Here is a 24848-nt window from a genome sequence, read left to right as displayed (position 1 = left end):
TTTTCTCCTCTTCTTCTTACAAACCACAAACGGATGTGAGGGAAGGAAGGTGTTTCTTTTACTCCTGAGTCCAGACACCTCTCTCTGTTCCGTCTAAGCTTGTTTTGCTGAACAATTTTTTTTTAAAAAAGGAAAAGAAAAGGAGTTGCTTGATGTGAGAGTGAAATGGACGTAAGATTTTATCCACCTCCAGCCCAGCCCGCCGCTGCGCCCGACGCTCCCTGTCTGGGACCTTCTCCCTGCCTGGACCCCTACTATTGCAACAAGGTGAACGCTCTGCTTTTGTTTCCACCGTGTTCTTGCTGCTCTATCCCGGGAGGGGGGCGGCGGCGGCGGCGGGCCGGCTCGGCTACCGGGGCCGGTCGGCGGAGGCCGGTCCCCGGGCGCGCTCGGCTCGCAGCCCGCTACAGCCCTGCGTGCGCTTGGGTAGTAAATACTGTGCAGCAGCTCCGGGGGTTTGCCAAACACGGCGATTGTGCGGAAAGTGACACGATTTGCTCGGATTCTTTCCTTCCTGCTGTTCGCGACTAAGGCTCCCTGCTTAGGTTTGCCGGGGGGCGTTTAAAAAAAAATTAAGGGAAAACCACGGAATACTTTGGGGGTGTGTCTGGGGTCCTGGAACGGAGGCAGAGAGTAAGAGAAGTCAGTTTATTTTCTAGTTTCCCCTTCTCCCTCCCGCCCTCTCACGGGCTGCGGGGACTCGCGGCACCGCTTCCCTGACCGGGATTAGTTGCCAGGGGAGCAGCCGGGAGTCGGGGTACAGGGACCAAGGAGACGCCTCCACCCCCCGCCGGGAAAATTGCTCCACAAGTCTTTTGTTTTCCCAAACCCTTTCGGGCGGCCGAACCCGGTGTTCGGACGCCGGTCTGTGGGCCAGGGTGCAGCGGGGTAGCCGGGTTTGGGGGACAGCTCCGGCTTGGGGGGGGGTGCGCGGTAATTGCAAGTTTGTTAGAAGCCAGGCGAGCGCGTCGAGTTTACGTCCAAAGCTCCAGCACTCCGCACCGGGCTGGAGCAGGGTCCCAGGCTGGGCTGCACTCACAGCCCTATGACCCTAGGTGCCAAGGCCGCGGGGGACCCGGGCGCAGCTGCCCAGGAGGGTGGCCCGGGGCGGGCGTGGGGTGGGGGGAGCCGGCCGGGGCTACTGCTGAGCTCAGTTTGTCCCATAGATAGAATAGTCAAGGGGTACGAATGGAGGGGGTTATTCTCGGTGCTTCTCCAACTCTCGGCCCAGGGAGGGTCGACGCGCGGGGACGGGCCTCGGAGAGCAGCCGCAGGGCCCTGGGTGTTCTGGCCTCGGGCTTATTGGACGTGTGTAAGCGGTCCCGCCGGGTGAACGTCGTAGGGGAGGAATGAGTTCGCTGAGACACGGGGCGAGTGGTTTAGACGCCCAGGTCCAGCTCAACCTGCCTGATACTCTATCCCCCGCAAGCAATTCCTTGTCGGCCCCTCGGTGAATTCCACTGGATAAATCCTTGGGACTCCTAATATTTGCCTGGTGGCGAGGCATCATCAAACAGCTTTTTTACGTGATATAGAGGTATTTAGCGCGCTGCATCCTCAGCCTCCGGGCTCCCTACCACGCCACAGCCTCGCAGCTCCTAGTCTTGGTCAGTCGGGACACACACACACACACACACACACACACACACACACACACACAGTGAGTTAAGTGAACCACAGATATCATCCCGTGCAGAAGCTCCTTGATGTTGTGTACAGTGTAAGGCTCAGTAAAAGGGATGTGCTGTATGCCTATGATGGATAGGCAAGTTTGAAACGAAGGAAATAGTCTTGAGCAAGGCAGGAAGGCTTTTTATCGTACATGGAGCTCTTTAGCTCCGAACAGGTTGGAAAGCTTAGGTAACTTTGGCAAGAGAAGTTTGTGTGATGAAGTTTCATTATTTGTTAGTAGCATAGTTCTTTTATTCTAAAACCTGTTTTGCCTTTATAAGCAAGTATTTTGTGTGTTAACATATTATTTTGCTCATAGCTCTATTACTAACAAAAATAATTAAGTAGCAGGCCTATCATGGATAGTAAACACATCTTCCAGGGTAGTAACCAGTACCAAAATGTCAGAACCATTTTGGCAGTGAAACTGGACAAATCTTACTGGATTTATCGGTGATTTTAGGCTCCAAAAAGAAGGTAATGACTTGGATACACATTTCACATGTCATTCTTGTGATAGTAGGGTCAGATTTAATTTAAAAGTTAAATGCTTTGGAAAATCAAGAATTACTTCAATATATTAAATCATTTTCCAATTAAGTGCTTTAAATAATTTTCGTGCGTTGTGCTGTGAATTGAATAAATTAATTTAGAAAGTCTTCAGAATTTCTTTACTAGCTCATTGAAGTTCCTTTTAAGTCCTCCCGTGTATGAGGAGCAAACTGTTCTTTTTAAATGCAAATTAGCCACCCTTTCTATAGACTAGTTGCAAGTCTTCTATTTAACTTATCCAGGGAATAATGGATTTTTAAAGATGCAAAGTCATGATATACTTCTCATAGTAGGAAGAGACTTCATGGAAATGCTTCTCGAAGAACGCCTTCCCCTGCCTTTCTCTGTATAGCAGTCTATCAAATATATTTGTCACTGATCCCCGATTATATTAAATATACTGAGGAGGTTTGGTAGGCCCCAGAAAACCCAGACGCTAGTTTTTTCCACTCCATCATCTCAGCACTGGTACACAATTTCTATCCAGCTTCACTATTTTAGTTGCTTAGAATGTAGTCAACCAGCATTCATTTTTGCAATGACTCAAGTGCATTTGCAGGGATATGGAAGATGGGCAGAAGTTTGGAAGAGGTAAAATAAGAAATCCGTATCTATATTTAGTAAAGATAAGTTGGATCAGACTTCCCTAAAAGAGCCAAGACAGCAAAGTAAACCTTGGGTCTTTCAGAGGTGTAATGAATATGTGGGTTATTACAAGAAACAGTTACTTTGTCAGGTTATTTGTTTTTAATAGGTTGATAAGATCATAAATTAATAATTATCTTTATTTTAAATCTGTCAGCACTTTTGTAGTGAAAGTTGGTATGCTAAATTCCAGTGGAACCAGTATCTTTATGTGCTTCAGAATCATGCAGTTGTACCTACAATTTTCCCACTGATCTTTTTTTCAATGTAAGAAGAGACCTTAATCCACAAAATGAATATCCTCTTCCCGAAGCTTTTCTAAACTAAAAGGAGCTTGTGTTTCCCTGCTGACACTTCCGGCTGCTGCTCTATAGATTGCCAAAACGCTACTTACATTTTTCAGTCAATAAACTCCAGAGGAGGAATTTTTTGGGGAACAGTTTAATCTACGATTGCTCTATTGTAAGAGCACACTACGTTATGAACACATCACTATGCAAACTGGCCTCCATTTTCACGTAGCCCATTGCGGGAGAAATGTGAGAACAATGGGGATGATGTTGGTTATGGCAACAGTGCAAGGCATCTCTTATACAAACAGCCAGGATGGATGGCATGTTGCTGTATATAGGTCAGCCTTTGAAACAGCAGCGTAGCTCTTCGACTGGACAGAAACATGCAAGCTGAAAGTAACAGTGTTCACCTCTTGGAACTTAGAGCATGCTTACATTTCAGACATTGAGAGATGGCACCATAGTCAGTTTCATCTAATTAAGACTATTTTAAGTAACATTGTATCCCTTAATTGAAATTGCATGAAAGGAGCTCACAACTGGAGTGCAGTAGTAAAATATAGTCCTATTTTTTGTTCTAGTTGAAGGTGTCAGAGCATCAGTTTAGATCTATACCTACGGAGTAATAACAGTTCCTTTCAGTTTCTTAGTGCACTGTCATTTGTAAAGATTGTTTTCACTGATTTTATGCTAAATTGGGACAAAGAAGTGGCACTTTTTCATTTTTGCAATGATGTGATGTGTTCAGTTATTGCTCAGTATCTGCCCACATAAGGAGCAGTAATACAATGATGTTATGACATGGCTAATCACAGGGATGCTGACCTCTGCCAGCAGTGGGAGAGGAAATAATGGTCTTCACTGTTCTCAGTGGTTGCTTTTGTGGAATCAGGTCCTGAATCTTTCTTTGGTTGGTTTAGACACAGGGAAGTCCAAGACACAAACCCATGCTTAATACTAGTTATACACAGAGTAAAGAATAATGGCCGTTTGGGATGTTGGGCTTTTGTCATTGAAATGAGGATATAAACATAGGAAGAAGGACCTATTTGTGATGAACTCAGCGTTGAAATGTCAGGGCTAACATTAAACACTCAATAACTTTTGAGAAAAAACAAGATTCATTATTGTCTCCGCTAAATCTCCTTTGAGCTTATTTTCCCATTTAGTTAGAGCATTATGTCTTGTACTTAAATGTGACAAAACTCAGCACATCTAAAATCTAGGAGGTGCAAGCACATTAAGGTGGAGTCATTATTCCTACTTTAATTAATAAATATAAGAAAAAGAGGAGGATGGAAGAAGGAGGAGGAGGAGGAGAAGGGGAGGGTTATAAGCAATTTAGAGCATCATGCTTGATTAGTTCTGTACCCACCTCCATAACTTCTAGGACTTGAGTAAATTCATAGTTGATACTTGGGACATCATTAGTGTGATTAAAACTCCCCTGGGAGTTTTATTGGCTGGATCTTTATTAAGTTTTGAGATCCTTCAAATGTGCTTTAAATAAAATTTTTATAGGTAAGAAAGAGCATAAAACAAGCAATCATATGGTTTGGGCCACTAAATCAGATATCATACAACAACTTCAAATGTAGCTATCTTGCCTTTGTGGGATAATTCACTGTCACAAATTCCAATTTTAAATGTCTATGCGAAAATTGTAGTTATGGGTTTTGGAGAGATCAAATGCTATTTTTAACACAGCTTATGTGGTTTAGTATACTCACAGTTTATCATATATATTTAAAGTTATTGAATAATGATATTTAGGAGTGTTTTAATATTTTATTTAGTTAGCAAAACTAAACTGATACTTAAATATTACCTTAATATGCTGCTTACTGTAGATCTTTTTTAAATGATGTGATTGCAAGGGATGTAAGAACAGGAAAGAAGTATAGCACCTGAACCTGGAAGAAAAAGGAAAAGTTCCAAGTTTAACAGTGGCTTCCTTGGGACCAAAACTGGGTCTTAAGTATTGGTTTTGGTATGTGGAACTATTTTTGTGGCCATACTTTTTTGTGATGGGCTCAATTCAAGAGAGAGATAACATAGAGAATTGGAGAGAAATCTTATTAAGCTACAAAGGATGATTTATTCTAGTGTTTTCCAACGTTTTGCTGGGATACTAAAAAGTTGAAAAGACCCTGGGGCTGTTTCTTAACTGCTGGTGACCCTTCCTGTCCTGATTCGAAGCCCTGCCCTCAGCAGCAGGTCTGTCTGTGTGCCTCCTGCCTCTACCCCCTTCCCCTTTTCCCCTTCCCCCTCCCCCTTCCCAAACACCTCCAATCCAGGAAGAGCCTGGCACCCTGGCTTCTCTCTGCCCCAATCTCAAATTGAACCTGGGAGGTCTGTACATTCTAATGTGAACTCTCCTCCTCTCCTCGGGAACGTGACTCAGCATTGTGGTTGTCTTGGAGAGCATGCTCCCTTTCCTGCTTGTCATCATTGTTACCATCATCATGTTGACATATCCATTCTTCCTCTAGCACCTGACCCTATTTTCTGGTTAAGGAAATTGGAATCTGCCAATATTCGGGCTCATACCCACTTTTTTAAAAATCCTGAATTAGGCTTTTCTCTTTTTCTGCATTTCCTCATCTGAGTGAATGACATAAGGTCATGCAATAATAGACCAAGAAACTGTGGATAGGATGCTGTGAGGGGAAATAATTATGGCGGTCATTTCTAAGCTCTACTAGTTTCCCCACACACACACACACACACATTTTAAGCACAGTGTATTTAGAGCTTGGAAACAGCTCCTGGAACATTATTTTCAGTGGGAAATCTTTATTTAGATTGTAAAATTGTATGGAAGTGGGACTGTGGTCTCCCGATCTTTAGTTGACCTGCTGTAAGTTAGGTGAGTTATGCTTACAGAAAGTAAATGGGTTAACAGACTTAAGTGTTCTCATCAGAATATGCATGGAGAACGAAAATGAGAGGAGTTGGACACACAGGACTTATTTAACTAATCAATTTAGATAACGTATCCTACATTTTAACTATCTGAACATGAGTCTCAAGGTTCCTGGGAAGTCTTAACGCAGAATATTTATCTTGTATCTCAATAAAAATGAAATGTAATGATCATGACTTGATTGAATGCTGTTCACAATTACATTTTAAAAATATTATCAGTTGTTTAAGATAAAACTTACATTGTATACAACGAAATCCAAGAATCTAAAATGTACACCTTAGGAGAACACAAGATGGTAGTAAACCGTAGTTAATAAATCCTGTGGCCCAATGGTAGTTCTTGCCTGTAAGAAGCTCCCGTGTGAACCATCTAAATACCTGAACACCACCTTGTTTATTTAAACTGAATTGAAGCAAAATTTAAATATGGGAATATTTACTTTTACCAATTCTACAGATACTTTCTTGCCTTTCCTTTACTTCCATTTTGGTATTATTGAGATATTTTTTCAATTGATCCTTGCACTTCTCAGAGTCAGATAGCCTGTGGTCTCCAGCGGTTGATGGGACCAGCAGTCGATACCGAATCGTGTTAAATGGATTGTCCGTTAGGAAGTCGGAGTGCCAAGACGATACAGCTTACATCTGCCCTAATGAATTTGAGAATTTTTTGTTTTAAACCATGCATGCCAAGTTTCCTCCCGAAGAGCAATTTCTCATTAAAAACAGTTGAGTTATAAACTGCTTAGAAATGTGGTTTATAATGGAAGTGCCAACAGACTGTTAATTATAGCTGTTCTTCTATAATACTTTGAGACATGGAATTCACATTAACCTGAATGAGCTTTTCCTGGTTATAACATGTTTCTCCCTATAGCATTCATTTCGAAAATGGGAACATTATATTGCTCTGTGCTTGGATGTTGATGGTGCAGCAGAAAAGGCCAGAAGGAAGATAATGCCAGAAAGAAATCCCCTGCTCTTTCGTGACGGAGTTACCAATATTTTTCCAGACCTCTGTAGTTTGGTCTATGGCAAATTTGCCTCACTTGATGAATAATTTGAAAGTGTACTTTTAAACACTATCCTCAGATTTCCATTTTACTCATGAAAAATCATCATTTATACATATTTATAATACCAAAGGTCATGCAACCAATGTTACTGTTAATGCTTTTCTGTTTGTCCATTTTTCACTTTGGAGTTTTAAATGCTTCTGCTTTAGCCAAGTATTTATTGGTTTTCATTCCTGAGTTATGTGCTTTCATGAAACTATCTTGAAAGGACTCCTAATTAAACTAAGGCTATGGTTGGTTGATAAGAAGCTTTGACAGTGGCCAAGAAAATATAAAGTATTTTGAGTTACTATGAAGACCTACAAGTTATATATATCTGATCCACAGCAGTGACAATGGCAGCTTCTACATAGAATAGCTTTCCACTGACGTCTTGGAACATCTATCTGGAGGTTACCCAGTCAGAGAAATTGGGGTGTATGTCGTGTGTGTGTATATTTGGGTGAGTGTGTGTTTTCACGTGTTCCTCATGTCCTGGATATATTTCTGGCCATACATGCATGAGAATTTATCATAAATGGCAGAATCTTATCAATGCATACAACAACAACAAGGGAAATCATACTGGCTCGGAGGAATGCCTCATTACCATTCCATTTCAAGAAACGTAGCCGTATTTCACAGGAGAAGATGCTTTCCAATGGTAGGGCTTTAATTGGGCATATTATAACCTGATAAGATTAAAGAACTAGAGCTTTCTGAGGAAAACCATAGGCCTCTCTGAAGAAAAGACTCCTTTTCGTTCAAGAGTTGAGATAAAAACTGAAGGCCCTTAAACCTGTTGACTTACTCCCTAGGCAAAATAAATATAACCATGAAAAGGACATGACCCCTCCCCCTCTGTTTTCCATTCTTTTTAGAAGCCTGACTTCATTGTGTCTGGTAAAAGTTCTACACTAAAACCTTTAATCCACCTGTGTCCCAGTCTGCCAAGTATCCACTAGAGAAAATAATTTATATTTGTATCGAGGAAGTCTTACAAGAATTAAAGAGTCAACAGAGGCAGATTATTTTGAAATCCTGCGGTGAAAGATGTTCAAAACTTCAAACAACGGTAGACCTTAGAAAAATCACCATATTCTCAGCCCACTCCTTGTATTTCTGCTCCTCCAGTGACATCAATGTGTTTTACAGAGTTGTGGACCAGTGACTCTTTCAGCGTGGGAGTGAAAAGGAGAACCTTTTGTAGAGGGTCACAGGTGAATTGGGGAAAGTGGGGCCTATGTGGGTAGGTCCATAATCCCCCCCTTTCGTATATGGATAAGCCCCTCCCCCCATGGGCCTCTCCCTCCCTCTCCCTCCCTCTCCCTGTTGAGAGCCAAATGCAGCACGTAGTCAGAGATGCTTTTGGTGGGAGTTGTTGCCTGTTTTGCAGCCTAGGAAGGTGAGCGAAAAGTTGAGTGTAACTGCTGCAGACGGAATGCCCTCTTACAGCTTCTGACTTCAGGGAAGCGAGTTGCCCTCTGTACCTTCCTCGGATGGATGGGTCAGAGCCACAAAATACAGTGTGCCAGATTAATTACCGCATGGATCGACTGGGTCTAAAGATAGTCCAATTACATTGAAAGCGTATCTGTGCACCACCTGATTTTCTGAAGTCTTTTAACTCAATTAAATGGTTAATTTAAAAAAATGATGGGTGAAGTGTAATGTTCAGTGGCGTCTTCATACATTGTAGAAACCAGTTCTTCCTTTCTATGCCAACAGGCCTCAGCCCCAAATGCCAGCAACAATTGTATAAAGAGAAATGTTAATAATAAAGAGTCAGGATAACCTTTCAACAAAAAGTATATTTTATCATTTGGCACATGCAGTCATGAACATTAATCATAGAAACCTGCAGATAGTAGAAGCTTAATATCAAAGCTAATGATTTATTTTATGTTAATGACTTTCTGCCAGGGCATAAAAGACTGTTCATAATGGACTCTCCGCACTATGTTCAGTTACTAAGGCTAATGGGATAATCTTTTCTCTCCCAAAATTAAGCTTTTTGAAATAAATTATGCTGTTACTTTTCAAGGTAACTCTCAAAAATTTACTGCAAAACTAATCTTTTAAGAACTGCTTAAAGAAATAAAGAGGAAGAAAAATCCCAAAGCAGCTTTTCTAGTTCATGAGCAGTTTTACTTAATTAGAGAGAGAAAGTTTGCATGTATGCTAATATCCCTGAACTTGTAATGCCAAACAGTTGCAAAGTCAGCCTTCAGTGACTGACCAATACCTGCCTTTTGAGAGTCAGCCCCTGTGGGGACAGCCCACAGTAGAATACGTTTTTGTCGATTACCAACCAATAATGAGGGGACAGGTAGTAAAACCGTTGAGTTGTTCACTGGGAAGTTTTAAAAATCATGTTTACAATTAGTTATCACCAACATTATATTTCAATAAGAGATAATTTGCCTACTAAAGTTCACATAATGTGCTAATCATGTCTGGTGGTTAATAAAGGCCTCCTACCTCACTCCCCTGATGGCTATAAAAGGCTATTATATTCATGGCAGCCGTTCAGGTACAGCTGCTGGGTGTTAATAATGCATCATTGTCCCACTAATCAACACACCAAAGGTCAGCACCCCTAAGCACCTAAACCACCTATTCTCTTTCCAAAATATTTATTAACACCTTAAAAGCATATCTGTTCATTTTCCTTCGCCTGGAGTCCGTTAATTCCACTCCAGGCTACTTGTGTGATGAAGGTTTTGTAACCTGAGCTAGGTCACAGAGGAGAGGAATATATATTCACACTAACTTTCTCCCATAAACATGTTTCCCATTTCCACAGCCAATGACTGAATTAGTGTAGGGTTGTTGTAATCATGAGCCCCCTTCATAAGGAAGTAGGTGTGCTCCAAAGTGAGAACGTTTTCAGATTGTGGGTGTTATTTAAGGAGACATTTTGGAAGGAAAACAACTTTTCAATAACCAGAAGCATTTGAAGTCCACAGAGCCAGTCAGGAAATGGGAAGGGGTATTTATAATCGAAACAGACAGGAATCAGTGTTAGTTTATAAACCCGACAGTAGCGATGTATTATTTGCTTAATTGTTCTTTTGGCATAGGAAAGCAATAATAGTAAAAGCTTCTTAAACCATATTTTCTGTACACAAGGAACACATTCACGTGGGATTTCCATTTTGCTAGAAAATCGTGCAAATCAATAAGCTAGCACTTATCTGTATTAAAATTAGGTAGACAACAATTTATAGGCACAGTGATAGTGTAGTTCTCTTGATACCCTTGGTTAGTGTTTAAGATAATCCTTGCTTTTGTGTCCTCAGAGAGAAGCCAAAATGTTAAGTGAACAAGATCTCATTTTCCCATCTTGTATTATTGTCTCTGTTTTCTCTTACTCATTTTGATAACCTTGTGTGTGTGTGTGTGTGTGTGTCTCCTTCCTTTATGATTTGAGAACCTTAAATGTTTAAAGAGAAGAAAAAAGAAATGAAACTCAACTATGTTTCCATCATCAAGAGAAATGCAAAAGGCGAACCAGGGGGAGGAGCTTGTGTTTGTGCAGCCCATAATGTACAATGGTACATTTGTCATGCTTTAAATATATAATGCCTACAATAAAATATGTACAGGCGCAGTTGTGATCTATGAAGTCCCTGGCTCCAATGCCATTGTTTGTAGTCTCTACGGTTGTCATACATTGTTCTTTGCACATCATACCCTTACAGCAGAATTTGACACAATTTCTAGCTTTCAGCCTGCACCATTTTCATTGCACAATATACATGAGTTTGACAGGGTGTGTTGAGGAAAACTCTGGCAAGCAATTGATATTTTGAAGTGGCAAGCGTTTCAGCAGCTGCCTGCTTGTGAAAAAGGAATGATAAGATATCCTGTATTGTTAGTTTCAGGGAAAGCATTAAGGTTTAAGCTCTGTAAAAATGTACACATTACTCGCCAGTGGCGAAGCAAGTCTTTTATGTTTTTTAGAGCTTAGCTGGCTGGCTGATGTGAACTAGAATGACATTGGTCAGTAAATGAATAGCAGTACTTTGAATTTGAACTGCTGCCAATTTTGCACCAACAAAGGAACTGACAAAAGAAAGATTTTATGTGAAATGCAAAGCACACCCAATGTTTTGGAGGCGGGGAAAGGGAAAGAGAGAGAGAGAAAGAGAAAAAGAGAGAGAAGGAGAGAGAGAGAAATCCACATGGGGGAATATTCTTTCACACATACTCGCGAGGATACCAAATAGTTAAAACACATCCATTTTTCATGGCTCATCAGCCACGACCTAAGCTGTTTTATCTAATGTTCTTTAAAAACCTGTTGTAGACACATAGGCTTTTAGAATTTGTTCATATGGAATTTAGAGTGTTGTTCTAAGTATCACACTGTGCCCTGGAGGCCTGTTGGCAGAATATCAGAGTTGCCCACTGCTGGAGTCACCAACTCTCTCTCTGGTAGTGGGAAATTACAGTTTAATCAGTTATGGCACTTTCAGTGTGTGACGTTCATTAGCGAGGCAATTTGTCATGACTGCTAATGGTCAGATGCATCTGCTCTCGCCGTTACAGAGCACGATAAGGAAGAAGACAGATATTTCAATATCGGATGGTATTAACTTGTTTCAAATTTGTAATCCAAGGTTAGTTGCTCAAAACAGACACAGCAGCAGATTAATAAACATCCTCTATTCAATTTTACTGGCCCTGTTTTTAGGGATTTATGACTTTAAGGCACACTAATGTGCTATTATGAAGGGCACAGTCTTTGATTAGATGTTCAACAGAAGGTAAGTTACGAGCAGAGTACCTTCTGGGTTCATCTGGAAAGAATTTATGTGCATAATATTTTCTATAGAGCTCCATCAATTGAAAGGTTTGATGCATGCAATATTTCTGACATGCGAAATATTCCTCTTATGATGAAAAAAAGTCATTCTTCCATTGGTTTATAAGCTGGTCAGTCACGTTTCAAGTAAGATTAGCCGTCCCGAGCCGTTTGAAAAGTTGTAAAATTCTAGTGAAAAACTTCAGAGTAAGTTAGAAACGTCACGTTTCCCCGCAGCACACTGCTTTATAAGATCAGTGTTCATTGTTCTACATGGGAAAAGTTAAGAAAGATTCCGCCAGTTGAAAAGGCTGGAATTTTTTTTTTATGTGTATCTCATATTTTCTAGATATTACATCACACAGCTTGCCAGACAAAAATCTTTTTGACACATTTTCCTTTTTAATGAAAGGCCCTAAAATTCAGAGCGTAATGATTTCTTAGAAACTGAACCCAATCTTGGTAAAAAATTCGTTCTTGCTAGTAACAAAAGCTGTTACTGTTTAAGTTCCTGTTGAGCGGTTAGTTGGTACGCTTCGCTGACTGTTGTCAAAAAGGCTTTCCTCATGATTGACAACCCGGCAGGAATGTGAATGGAGATTTTAATTGCGTATCATGTGTGCATATCAGAGTGAGTGAATTCATGACTCTGCTTAGCTCCATATCTCTGCAGGTCAGCCGTGCCAAAAAATGCTCTCTTATGTGCAATTTTTCCAAAAAGAAAAAGGTGTATGTATACTGCAATCATCCGTTACTCATTTCTGAAGTGAAACACTTGTGTTCCTTTAGCCTCAGAGTTTGAAAGTGGAACAAAAATCCATTTTGAGATTTCTTTCTTTTACTCTTTGCACTTACACTTGGATGATGTAAATTCTTTTGAGTTACAAGTTGGGAAAAGTCTGCCAGAACATATTTGTCTTATGGCACTTGTTATATGAAGTGTGTTTATCTTTCTTTTTTTCCCCTTTTTTCCCTAAAGAGTACTTTGAAAAGAAAGAAAAAAATGTAAGCCAGCGGAAAAAGTTACCGAGGTCAATTGCCTGTCTATAACTTGCAATCTTTAGAAAATGGGGGGTGGGTGGGCGGAGAAGAAAGGATAGATTTCTGAGAGGGGGGAAAGATTCATAAAACTGTGTCTGAATTTTGGTTAAAAATAGCAAGAATGCAGTGCTTATGGTAAAATGACATTAATAAATTTATGAATGTTCATTTCTTAGAAAAAGAACTCCTCTGCCGAAAACATGTAAAGGTCAAAGTTTCATTTCTGCCGTCACTTCTTTGCCCAGATGCCCTGGTGGTGATGTACCATTTATCTTTAATGAGATGTCTCACCCCAACACACGGGAGATTTTCAAAATGGGGTAAAAACTTACTCCGTAAAGAAACTTTGGCTACGCTGACCCCCGACCGCCCAAGAACTTCTTAATGTAAAAACGAGACAAAACAAAAGTGTGGGATGAATACGCTTATATAATTTTTCATTGGCGTGATGTGAAAATTTGGCACGTGGGTTGTAAATTTGCCACACAGCTACTTTTCTGTGTCATTTTGAATAGGTGAGAAAAAGATTAGTGCCGGGGTCACTTTAAATAGAACCATGAGCATAAGTAGGGGAATGTTGAAAAGATGGTGACTTTATAGCCTTCGGAGATCCCAGGGGACTTAACTTTGTTCTGGGTTCTAATATGTTATCTCAACACATTTTAGAACATATCAAATTGCAGGCTGGTGATCAGCCCTTTTCATGGCATGTGGTGCAGGGTGATTGCTTTAGGAAGGTGCTACTGTCCCTTTAAAACGCCGAAGAAGAAAAATCTATTTTATTTTAAAAATCTAGCTTTATGTATGGGTGACATTTTTCTAATGTTATGGAAGACTATTTTGTACTTTATACGGAGAGCTCAGGCAAGGAAAAATCTATTTACAAAATGAAAAAAAAGTGCTCAGATGAATGCATTTCACTTTTAAAGATGATATTCTGGTAATGAACTTTATCAAGCAGAGAACATTTCAGTAAAAGTATTAAAGTAGTTCCTATTTCGGTTGCCTCACTTAAGGCTGTGTCACTGTTTCCATTATAACTTCTTATTTTCAGGTAGCTCTATTGCAGGCCCCATACAAATATTTGCACAGGGATGAGATGAGAATATTTTAGTCTAAGAAGTAGACTTTTTATTTAGAATGCACTTCTAAAGACGCGTGGGGCTTTGTTAATAAGGCACATTTAATTCGTTCTTAGAGATTGCACGACATTCACTGGACAGCACCTGTGCACAGGGCTTTATGCTTGAGTGTTAGGCGCGAGATGAGGAAGCGGTGGGCCCTGCCTCCAGGCGGCCAATCGAGGGAACACTACAAAGGACCAGAGCAGAGATGTAATAAATTGGTGTGATACGAGATGGGTGCTCAGAGTGCTGGGGGTACAGAGAGAGAAGTAATGGATTGAGGTTGGGGGAATCCAAGCTGCTTCCTGGAGGAGATGGCATTTCAGCCTTAAGAATTGGGCCTCATGGGGCACCTGGGTAGCGCAGTCGTTAAGCGTCTGCCTTCGGTTCAGGGCATGACCCGGCGTTCCGGAATCGAGTCCCACATCGGGCTCCTCCGCTGGGAGCCTGCTTCTTCCTCTCCCACTCCCCCTGCTTGTGTTCCCTCTCTCGCTGGCTGTCTCTCTGTCGCATAAATAAATAAAATCTTAAAAAAAAAAAAAAAAGAATTGGGCCTCGAAGAAGAGGAAAATTACTCCTATTTTTGAATTAATTTTTATATTCCTACCTCTTTTTGAAATGACTGGAGGCAACTCAAAATTAAGAAGCAACGCCGACAATAAGGCTATGAATAGCAACGCAGGACATTACAGCCCCGGAAATGGAGACACAACCATACTTCTTAGCTTAGGTATTATGACTATAATTAAACATTACATTTGGCCCTTGCTCTCTCAAAGAGCAAAAAACGGAAATACCCTGAGCGACAGAATTTGGATTACCTGAGAGACGTGTGAACACGACTTCTTCGTGGGTAGAAAGTTTTCCCCTAATAAAAGGCTGCAAAAGATAGAAAATGAGGAAATGCGTGGAGGTGACGCATGGTGGCTATCTGAAGGGTGATCAGTTATGGCGCCTGGGTTGAGACTGAGGTATCTGTGGTGTGAGAAATTGGGCATGATGGAGGAGTAGGGGCTCACTGGGAGAAGAACCTGGAGAGAACCAAGAAGGTAACTGTGGTCATTATAGAGAATGGGTTGGGGAAGTTTCAGTGTCATTCAAATCGCTATTGTCAGTGGGCTTATGTTCAGGCTGAAGAAGAACATCCCAGAGAAGACTGATTACCTGGGGAAATTATGTGATAAAGCGAATGATCAGGTGTTGATCTGTTTTCGATGACTTTTCAAATCAGAGGCGAATGATAAGCTTTGAAGAGTTTTCCACGTCAGCTGAAGTGTTGAATTCTCTTAAAATCGAACTTCTGAAAGAGTGCCAGAGTGTTGTAGTCTACCAGCAAATTCTTTTGTTAATTAACCAGCCAAATCATTAGCGATGAATATTAATGCCGTGTGTGTAGTCTTAGACGCGTACCTGCTGAGCTTACTTACAAAGTTGTTAGCGATCGCTTTCCTGAAATTTCTTGTTCAGTGATAAATATGCATACAGTTACCTGTAAATTTGGGAAATATCTTAAAGAGTCCAAACATATTCAGAAATGTGTGTCAGCAGTTTCGAAGGTATCTCGTGATCTTCAAATAGCCACAAAGTAAAGTTCTCAAAGTTTTGTGTGGAAACGCCCTTATGAATTTATACCCTGAGGGGTTGGAGGACAGGACAAATCCAGAAATGCCTCTGCAATCTACGTAGGTCTTAGAGGACTGGTGTTCCATCTTTAAGAAATACATGGATTTTGTATTATATACCATAACACCTCCATGTCTGTTTTAATGTGGCTATGACACTGTAAATCGCTTACCATCGAGTCAACTCTATGTTCCAGGAAAATAGTCCCTGTTATTATATAATTCTACTTGGCCTATTACTCTGCTCCTAGGCCAATGAGTTTGAGAAGCATGAAAGGATGTAATGGTCTTTTGTCCTTAGTGTTCAGAAATAGTTTGAAGGCTTTGTAGAAGTCTATCTTGTTTGGTCATCTCTCCCACAGAGAATGGAACATTTTGTCCACGCTTACTCTTTTCTTGACTCTCACTAATGCTCTGTTTTTCATTAAAAAAAAAAAAAGCTTAACAAAGTACTTGATTTTAGTCTAAAATGGAAGAGTTTTTAGCTAAGGCTCCGTCATTGCTGGTGCAGAGGACATAGTGACGTTCCCAGTAAAGCGAGAGAATGGTGAAGAGGAGGGAGGTCAGATACCCGCAGGTGGAAGAGAGAAATCCTGTAGTTATGGCCAAACTTGGTGATGCTTAGTGATGGAAGAAGGTAGTCAAGAGTGAGATTATATTGTTAGGCATTAGTGTATCACCTAACCTGAAAAGAATTTGGAAAAATCCAAGAAAAGGAAAAGTTGGTAAAGACATGGAATGATATGGTGACTGTTGGGGACAGGGGTGGGGGGCGTGGGGGGCGGAGGCAAGTGTATCTAGGTCAGAGCAAGACCCCTAACATAACAAGTGGCTAAGGTTTGGATCTCCCACTTTCTCTCTCTGTCCTTCACTTCCTCCCTCCCTCACTCCTTTCCTCCCTTCTTTCCCCCACAGGCAGACATAATTTGTAAGACGATTGACATTATTTTCCAGATTCCTTTAAGCTTATTTCTTCGATGACATCTTACTCGTGCTCACCTACCTGCATCCTCGCCTGCCTGCAGTGGGCTTCTCTTTCGGGGCAGCCGTCTTTTTCCTGTCTACTCCTTCATCATTAACACACACTGCAGTGCACTGAACTGTCTTGAAAAAACAGGAGTTCTAATTATGCAGAACAGAATGGATAGGGGCGCCAGGGTGGCACAGCGGTTAAGCGTCTGCCTTCGGCTCAGGGCATGATCCTGGCGTTATGGGATCGAGCCCCACATCAGGCTCCTCTGCTAGGAGCCTGCTTCTTCCTCTCCCACTCCCCCTGCTTGTGTTCCCTCTCTCGCTGGCTGTCTCTATCTCTGTCAAATAAATAAATAAATAAATCTTAAAAAAAAAAAGAACAGAATGGATAGATTTTAGGTGTGTGTATGCAAAATTTCCTAAACAAATGCCAATCTACCTGATATCCATAGCACCTGACAAATCAGGGTTGGCCGACTTGGTTTTTTTTTCCCCCTTACTTCATTTAAGCCTTAACCTGTTTTTGAAATGAGTTCTCTGTAAACAGTCAGGCATGTGTAAATAATGGATATTCTCTTTGACGACAAAAATATGCCTTTTCTTCTAGAAACTCTATTTAGGCAGATGAAGCCTTTTAAATTCTTCCTTTACCTAAATCAAGGACCTTTTCCCATACAGAACATCTTTTGAAGTTTCATCTGAAACGGCAGGCCAGGGAAATGAACACTGTGTATGTCCGTAGCTTACATACCTTTATTTACAAGTGTAACAAAAAAATTAATGAAAAAAAGAAGTAGATTCCTTATATTTGATTCCATAAACTATTTCTTTGTGGGTTTTGGAGCCCATGCCCCAGGGTCGTTATAGGCCCAGCTCCCAGCAGCGAGACATTTGTGAATATTGGTTAATTTATTCATTAAATATTTTCTGAGTGGTTACTATGCATCAAGAACTGTGCTAAGTGGTAGAGATAGAAAGAGCAAAAAAAAATGTGTGCACTTACAGAGATAATAATCTTAGATGTGATAGAAATAATTCTATTTATGGAAGATGGGTGAACAAGAATCCAGTGGACAACTTTAATATTTGACCTAAAAACTATTAGTATGAAGCTCTGAACACCCCTGTGTTTGTTTATGCATTCACCTCTTCTGCTTGCTCGCTTGCTTGCTTTCTTTCTTTCTCTCTCTCCCTTTCTCTTTCTCCGTCTTTCTCAGTCTAGAGAAAGGGGCAAGCATTCCTTGCCTCGTCTCTTGCTAGGAGAGCAACTGATAGCCTGTGGGATACGGTAACTTGGTAACTTAAGCCAGTAGTGATTGTTTATGAAGTAGCCAAAGGAATGAATTTTTTAAAATTGAAATTCTAATCGTGCCAATATTTAAATCTTTGGAAATTTGAACTCTGGGTATCATTCGAAAATAAAGAATGGGGTTTAGGCTCAATACTTGTTAAAAAGGCTCTGATGGGCTACAATCAGTGGCTTGGCCTCCTTCAATACCACTTTTATATTTGACGTTATTCGTAAGTTGAGGATATTTTTAAATGTTAAAATAATAAGTACTTATTTTGTTTAGGTTTATCACAGTGGCTTTCCAACGGTAAACACCCCTGTGAGTTTTAAAATTATTTTTCTGACATATACTATACATTCGGGGAGACCGTCATGGCAGAAACTGCTTACAAAATAATTCTGTGAATCTCATGTTTTCTTACCATCTCATTCCTTACCCTAATATGGTATGGAACCAGACTGCAATTACACTTTCACAATTACTTTATTATATGGGTTGAAATATACTCCTGAAGCTCTTATTACCTTTTCCATACACCATTTGCACAGACCTGCTGATGGCTGTCAGCAATGCTTCCTCGGGACAATCAGCCATTCTTAGTGGTTTGTGCTTAAATTCAGAGCACCGCAAATAGAAAGCACCTCTCTCTCCTTGCTGATGAATTTTTAATGTGTAAGCATTTGTAATAATTCCAAGGACTTTATTATAACAGCCTGCAGAATTAGGCATGTGTGTTTTAGGATGTTGGACATTTATTTGTGATCTTGGTCGAAGGGGAGAAAAATGAAAACAACACAATATGAATAGTGCGTGTGTGTGTTTCTGTAGCGACCTGAGCATTATGTCACCCGGGGTTAGAACTCCTTTTCCCTGAAAGAGGTTGTTTAAGATTTTCTACTTCAAATAATTCACTCAAAAGCTTTTTCTTCATAATTGCATCTTATGGGGGGAGAAAAGACTCAACTCCACTCCATGTCTTTAAGTGGAAACTGGAATGCCATATATTCAAATATGGAATATATTTACATTTAATAACAATATCAAGAACCTTTCTTTTGCATTACAAAGAGAAATATTCTTCTTTTTTAAAAAGCCAGTTCTTAGGATCTTTGAGAGTCTTCTAAATAGAGATTTGGTTGACTCGGAGAGCCCTACGGTATAAGGTCCTACTATCCTCCTTCATGTGACTTTATTTACCACTTCATTTTATTCCCAAACTGTACTTACATTATAACTACTACATATTAGGCCATCTCTTATAAAGTTATGACATTTAAAAATATATATTATAGGAAATAGTTAAAATGGAATCACTTTATGTGTATTTTGCTGTCAAGTGTCAATGTAGGGTGATTGCTTTCCCCTTTGAATAATTAGGCAGATTTGAGCCCAATGCTGATACCTTATGGGTATGTGTATTCATGTAAGTCTATGTCAAATATTCAGAAATATTCAGGTAATTGATTGCATACTTCGATTGTATTCAGAACTTAAATTTATCAATATACTTTTTGAAACAACATAATTGTCATTTAGTGTCTGTTTTCCAGGTAAACCTCTTTCATATTTCTGATGATTAGTAATGACAATGAAATCGATCCATCAAATGGTCCTATTTGTAAAGCTTAGTGTGATAGAAAGAGGAGGAGAGGGAATCCCAGGACTCCAGTGCTAATTATAGAACTAACCACATGACGTGGGATGCGTTACTTCTCATCTTTTCTCCAACAAGACAAGGGGCTCGATCACCTCTAAGATTCTTTCCTGCCCAAAGAGTCAGGGATATCCACTGATTTGCTAAATAGTACATTCTGTAATATCAAGAGGTCTTGAGAATAAAAGCAGTCGGGGAGTCCTCTCTATTACAGACACCAAAGCTAAAAACTTAAGGGTGCTGTCGTTTGTTACATACCACTAGGACCCATCATCACTTGATGAGTTTCGTGAGTAAAAAGCACATCAAAGTCGGCTTCTAAAGATCAAAACTTAGAACAGATGTTGAACAAGGCTCTGCCCAGTTCCCCATACCATCTTGACAGAAAACGTCACTTTTTTAAAATGGAGGTGTACCCAAACCTTTTTGACTAAAGAATCAGTAGTCAAGGGGGATACTGTGGGTGGATGGGCAGTGGAGGTCCCAGGGGGTTGGGGAGAACACAGAGATTTAGCTCAGCCTGAAGGAGCTGGCCAAATATCCATATCCAGGTGTCCTGATGAACTGAAACAGTTTCCTGCCCCCACTCTGAAGTTTATTATCATCATTACTAGAATTTTTACATTGCTGTAACAAATCCTAGCATTGTGATTTTAGGGACCTTGAAAGGCCTTATTTTAAGTGAAGAGTGTTCGGGCTTTCAAAAGGGGCCTGCCTACTATCAACCTGCTGTCTCTCACAAATAAAATATCAGTGGGGATCAAAGGGCCAAACCCCCGACTTCAAGAAGTTTTCATTTAGAAAAAAAAAAAAAAGAGTTTATTCTTGAAAAATAAAAACATTTAGAGAGAACAGCATGGAAGAGAAAATATATTCGTAGTGCTAGATTTTCAGTCAGTCCTTCTTAGCCATTTTGATTCACCTGTACAAGCAAATATTCTAGAATTTCTGACACTGTACTTGGAGAAATTAATAGATCCAAGTCTTCCAAACAAAACTTCAGAAAGTTCAGAAAAGAATTTCCCACAGCTGGCCTGCTATTCCTGAGCTCCTCCTGTGCTGTTGAACCTGGCTGGGGCGGGGAGAGGGGGTTTCCTCTGGGACATGTGAGGTCACATTTTGGAATGGTTCAGTAGCTGCCTCCCCCCGCTTTTTTTTGGTTTTGGCTCATCATTGCTCTTACCTCTTTTTTTTTTTTTTTAAGATTTTATTTATTTATTTGACAGAGAGAGATAGCCAGCGAGAGAGGGAACACAAGTAGGGGGGAGTGGGAGAGGAAGAAGCAGGCTCATAGCAGAGGAGCCTGATGTGGGGCTCGATCCCAGAACGCCGGGATCACGCCCTGAGCCGAACGCAGACACTTAACGACTGAGCCGCCCAGGCACCCCCGCGCTCTTACCTCTTGACCGTTAGCTGTCGGAAGATCTACCCCAGTTGTGCTATCTGCTTCCATTGACGTGTTCCCATCAGCGCACCCCCTGACCGGAGCAAGCCATAGTAATTTATCTCAGCAAAGGCAGAGATACATTTTGTGCTTTTATCAAAATGTAGAGGCCCACCGTGAAGGAGTTGAAAAACAAGAGTGTGCCTTGCCAGACTGGTCTGATGACCACTAGTTAGAGCAGTACGGAATATAACATTTATGTCTATAAGACACATGGAAGAGAATAGTAAAACCAATTGTTCATAAAACATGATGTTGATGTATTCTAAAACTTTATTTTTTTTTAGATTATATATTTATTTATCTGAGAGAGAGAGAGAGCTCATAAGCAGGTGGAGGGGCAGAGGGAGAGAGAGAAGCAGGCTCCCTGCTGAACAGGGAGCCCGATGCAGGAATCGATCCCAGGACCCCGAGGACCATGACCTGAGCCAAAGGCAGATGCTTAACCAACTGAGCCACCCAGGTGCCCCTCTAAACTTTTTAATTCCTTCATTTTCAATTGCTCAAGAAAACACTGGAACCTTGGTGTCCCAGCCACTCCAGCTCTACTGTGAGGGCCACCGCCGAGATGGAGTGCTAATGCTTGAGTTATTTGAATTACATAGATGGAATTTTGCAGCAGCTCTGGTGTGGAATGTGTCCCAAGAAAGCCGAGTCCTAGCAGTAGAGCTTCGTAAAGCATCAGAGAACACTCTGGGCAAGTTAGGCTTCTCTGCACCTCTGTTTCCTCATCTACAAAAAAAAGAAAGAATAAAACTCTTTCCATTATGGGGTTTATGGGGCAGATTAAGTGGTAGAAATTGCGTAAAGCCCCACCCGAGCTGCCTGCTCAGGACAGGTCAGTAACCACGAACTGTGTTACTGCTGAAGAGCTCCCTCGGGCTGCATGGATGTGGCCAGAAGATTGCATGCTGTGTGTAAACTCCAAAGCTTCTGAAACTCATTCAAGAGCCTTCCTTGGCGTTCTCTGAACTGGTGGTGAAGCTGGTGGCATTGTTGTAAGATCACACCAGCACACGCACGAACCTGTTCAGATTATCATCTTTGTCCAATGGTCAGAAACTACCCAGAGATGATGTAACTTTAGTGACCCCTGCCCAGCAGACCTCCTGAGCCTCAGGCGATCCCCCACACATGGCTCTGTGGTCATAGTCCCAGAACAGAATTTGACATGTCAGCTACACTTGGGCCACTGGAAAATGTGTGTCGCACCTGGGATTGTCTTCTAACCTTGCTCCCTTAATACACTTGTTTAGATTAATTGATCACATGAATAAACTGACACTTTAGGTTCTAAGAGATGTCAGATAAAGAAGTGTGAACCCAAGATGCCTCCAGACTTGTCCCCAGGACACACTGTTTGGGTACAGGATGGATACAATGGGAGGTTGTTCAGGAAAGAGATAGGCCAAGGAAACCAGCAACGTGCTTCACCTGGTTCTTGGCTGTGTCTGCCTTGCACTTGCCCTGGCAGTGGCCACAAATCCACCACAAGAGTCTGCAGAAGATCTCCTCCTATGAAACTCTGTGCCTCCAGCAATATTTCTGTTTTCTCTAAAATTCCTGGAATTTATAGGGTCATCTGGCTGGCTCAGTTGGTAGAGCATGGAACTCTTGATCTTGGGGTCATGAGTTCAAGCTCTGATTACTTAAAAAAAAATAAAACTACTGGGGTGCCTGGGTGGCTCAATTGGTTAAGGGGCTGCCTTGGGTTCAGGTCATGATCTCAGGGTTCTGGGATCGAGCCCCACTTCAGGCTCTTGTTCAGTGGGTAGTCTGCTTCTCCCTCTCCTCTACCCCTCCCCCTGCTTGTACTTGCTCTCTCTCTCTCCCTCTCTCTCTTTCTCTGTGTCTCTCTGTCAAATAAATAAATAAAACCTTTAAAAAAAATTAAAACTACTGGAAATTATATTATGACCGTTGCCTATGAAGCAGGAGGCAAATTATCTTTTTTGTGGATCTGGGTAGAGTTCTAATCTTTCAACTAAGATATGGATTCATATTGGTGGTGTATGTGTGTGTGTGGTGTGTGTGTGTGCTCGCGTGTGCATGTGTCATGGAGTTTGAAGACCTCTGAGATACTACAGGGCAATCTGGATATCACTGAACACAATTTCAGTATTATGCACTCCATGAAAGGTGAGACACACTCTCCGTTAAGACCTTGAGTTTGAAGTTAGTAAAAAGAATTGACAAAGTGCAAAGAAGTTAAGGTGGTTTAGTAATTCCCTGCATATTAGGGAGTGAATAAAAGTCTTCCCAACTGCTAATTTAGGGGTGCTAATGGGTGTTAGAAAATGAAACTAATTAAAGTCATTTTTAAAACCATGTTAGTCCATTTTACCAGGTGATAATAAGAGTGTGAAAGAGACATTACCATTCATTTATACTTTAATAGTAATTTGATAACGAGCAATTATCCTTTAATTGGTATTGCCCCTTATCGTTTTTTGAGGCACTTATACAGACATTTGAAACGTATTAGCAATGCTTTCAGGTAGTGGGGAGTGGGATATTTGGATCTCCATTTTACAGGAAAGGAAACTGAGGTTCAGAGCATTTAAGTGAGTTATTTAAGATCATGTGGCTAGTAAATGACAGAAGGAGGATGTGCTAAATGAGTGACCTGATATAAATACATCTCCACATATCTACTACACAATCTGTCAGTTCTGCTGAATTCTTGAAGCAAGGAGATCCCCAGCCTGCATGCCTAAATATTCAAATCACTGGCTCACCGAGAATACCCCAGGAAAGCTAATTTCTTTTACATTGTGGAAGTCTTGTTTTTAAAGAACGTGCCAGAGTCTGCTTCTCTTTTGTTATTTTTAATTTGACTTTTCTTGCAGGGTACTCTGGGGAGAGCTAATAAATGCACATAAAGTCAACATTGACAGTGCAGGAATCCTCCTTGAAGTGAATATCAGAAATCTTAAGTGTAATTTTTTTTTAATGTATTGGAATGTGGGCAGAACAAATCTCTGAAATTTCTATGGAGAGCCAAAAGAGAGAGAGAGACTTTTAAAGCAAATATTTTCTTGTATCTCATGTATCAAAATGTGTCCTAAAATGAGTGGCTTCAATTCCTTAATTCAATTAAAATTAACAAAGCCATGGAAAATACAAAATGATCGGATATCATTCCTCCCCTCGGGTGCTTAGAATATTATGGGCTGTATGAGACATTTGTGTCCTGATGATATAAGTAAGTTTTGAAGGTGTTGTGGAAGAAACACAAATGTTAGTAAATTTTGAATGATAGTATCCAAATATTAGGAGGATAAGTTATCATCTGGTCTTCCTTGTGCCGTTATATTGGGATAAAGTGTAGCAATGGACTTTTTTTTGTGCTACTATCAAATATAATGACATCGGTAAGACAGAAAGTCTCTTTGAGTGTCCATTCTTTAGAAGCCAGAATGAAAGGTTGTTAAAATATGTGTTTCCTTTATAAAGTTGTCCCTGAAAACGTATCCCTCCTTGGGGACTTGGATAACTTTGAGGAATCCTGCTCATTCTTCAGAAATGTCAAATCTGCTAAAAGTGCAGCCTGTGTATTTATTTCCAAACTCTGCATGGCTTCAGAAATCCTTCTACTCTGTGACTCATGCCAATTATTGATCTGTCTTTTTAAAAAATTTTAATTACAAAGTCTTTCAAACCTAATTATTATTTTCACTTATCATAATAATTAAAAATCCCATTATTATAAATCTTCAAACCCAATAATTATGTAATAATTATA

The 24848-nt window shown here is 40.6% G+C and overlaps 1 protein-coding gene across 2 annotated transcripts in view; it reads left to right on the top strand.

Moving 5' to 3' along the window:
* The first annotated feature begins 6 nt into the window (after nt 1-6).
* Nucleotides 7-24848, top strand: part of TOX (thymocyte selection associated high mobility group box) — a 293124-nt gene continuing 268282 nt past the window's right edge. For both annotated transcript variants that reach the window (XM_034668097.1, XM_002915712.4), the window contains exon 1: nt 7-267. In XM_034668097.1, coding sequence (XP_034523988.1) covers nt 166-267 — 102 coding nt within the window. In that variant the 5' untranslated portion in view covers nt 7-165. The remainder of the gene's footprint in view (nt 268-24848) is intronic.

The sequence above is a fragment of the Ailuropoda melanoleuca genome, chromosome 9, assembly GCF_002007445.2.
Source record: "Ailuropoda melanoleuca isolate Jingjing chromosome 9, ASM200744v2, whole genome shotgun sequence".
In the NCBI taxonomy this organism is placed as follows: Eukaryota; Metazoa; Chordata; class Mammalia; order Carnivora; family Ursidae; genus Ailuropoda; species Ailuropoda melanoleuca.
The sequence above is the reverse complement of the archived record's forward strand: the minus strand, read 5'-3'. Positions and strand labels throughout refer to the sequence as shown.